The sequence below is a fragment of the Olea europaea genome, unplaced genomic scaffold (genome assembly GCF_002742605.1).
Source record: "Olea europaea var. sylvestris unplaced genomic scaffold, O_europaea_v1 scaffold1361, whole genome shotgun sequence".
NCBI lineage: Eukaryota > Viridiplantae > Streptophyta > Magnoliopsida > Lamiales > Oleaceae > Olea > Olea europaea.
Genome location: NW_019231115.1, coordinates 177,971 through 179,663, shown reverse-complemented (window position 1 = coordinate 179,663; position 1,693 = coordinate 177,971). Strand labels below are relative to the sequence as shown.

Below are 1,693 nucleotides of genomic sequence, written 5' to 3'. Positions count from 1 at the left end.
AAATGGCTACTGGTGGAGCTGCTCCCCAGAGAGGAACTGCAGCAGCAGCTGCTGCTAACATGCGTAGGAGAAGAACTACTAGTGGCGGGTCTGCAGGTGGAGCAAGTGGAACCATGCTCCAGTTCTACACAGATGATGCCCCGGGACTCAAGATTTCTCCCAATGTTGTGCTTGTAATGAGCATTGGTTTTATTGCCTTCGTCGCTGTTCTCCACGTCATGGGCAAGCTGTACTTTGTCCGCAGAGAGGCATAAGATAGTCTCATGTTTGCTTCCTAACAGCAACATTGTCAATTTCCAATTTCGGCAAATTGGAAAAAGTTATACCTTTCTTGAGGAGTATACTTTCTGTTAGAATTGTTTTCTTTTTTAAGTTTGGAACTATCCAATTCACTACTGGAAATTTTGGTATTCAGCAATGCCTTTAAGTGGATCCATTGATGCAGTTTTGAATGCCATTACAACCGCAAATTGTCAAAATAGTTATGACTCTTGTAATCTTATACTAATACATGATTTCTTCCAAGCGGGCTTGGAGTGGCATATAAGTGAACTCATAAGCTACTTTTTTATATGAATGTATTAACATATGATCAGTATAAGTTTGCATTAGGATGAGAGGCGATTTTTACTTTTTTGAGAAAAATTATATTCTTCATGGATATGTTTTCCAAAAAGTTAACTGTCAATTTTATTATTATTATTATTTTTAATTTCAGTTAAATTGATATTAGAGTGCATTTGATTTTCAATTTTTTTCATGAAAAATGTCATTTTTTAATGCAAATTCCTAGTTGTGGGTAATTTTTTTTAATGAAAAATATTTTCTAACTTTTGGTTATTTGACCATATATTTTTTACGGGGAGTGAGTTATTATTTTTTATGTAATTCACTCTCTCTTTCTCTCTCATTTGCTATCCCTCTCTCTCATCTATCTATCTATCAATAAAAAATAAACAAGTATAACTTTTTTTTTAGGTGGAAAATAAAATCAATCAAATATATTTAATTGACAATTTTATTTTCATGTAAATTTCATAATTGCAATCAACATATTAATTTTCAAATATAAATAAAGCAATACTAAAAATAACAAAATTATTGAGTCCGTTACACTTAAATTCGATTCATTCTGATTGATCGATTGTACTGCATGTACATTATTATTTATAGATTTGCTTATTAATCGATGATGTGACAATATTTCATTGGGTCAAAATCTTATCAAATAAATAAAATAATAATGCTACTTAACCATTCTGCTTGACACTTGGTTTGACCGCATGAGGTGAAAAATCAGGTAAAAAAAAACATAATAAAAAGAAAGAAGGGGGCACTTATTTCAACCGGGTTAAATCGCCCAGTTTTGTTTTGAACTTCAAATTTTAAAAAACTGGGCAAATACCCGGCCCAAAAAAATTGAACTGTCTTTGCTATTTCATGTGTATGTGTATGTGTATGTGTATGTGTATGTTTAATTAGATGGAATTTTTGGTAAAGCTTTTGAATTAACTGTTGGTTTGATGATTTAGTTTATGGGTTTTTGGGATGCTTCTACTGGAAACTTTGTGAACTGCGGACTCCTTATTAGTTGATTTTCTGTTTGTGTTTGCTTTTGCCAGTATAATAAATTGTTCACGAGAAGATGCTTAGGGTAAAGTTTTTGACTTTGCTATTGTTTATGTTTTCAATG

At 32.1% G+C, this 1,693-nt stretch overlaps 1 protein-coding gene across 1 annotated transcript; it reads left to right on the top strand.

Annotated features, from left to right (window-relative positions):
* On the top strand, window positions 1–595 carry LOC111375361 (protein transport protein Sec61 subunit beta-like). The gene has a single exon (XM_022998161.1). The coding sequence runs from the start codon at window positions 3–5 to the stop codon at window positions 252–254; it is 252 nt and encodes an 83-aa protein (XP_022853929.1). The 5' UTR covers window positions 1–2; the 3' UTR covers window positions 255–595.
* Window positions 596–1,693: the final 1,098 nt, after the last annotated feature.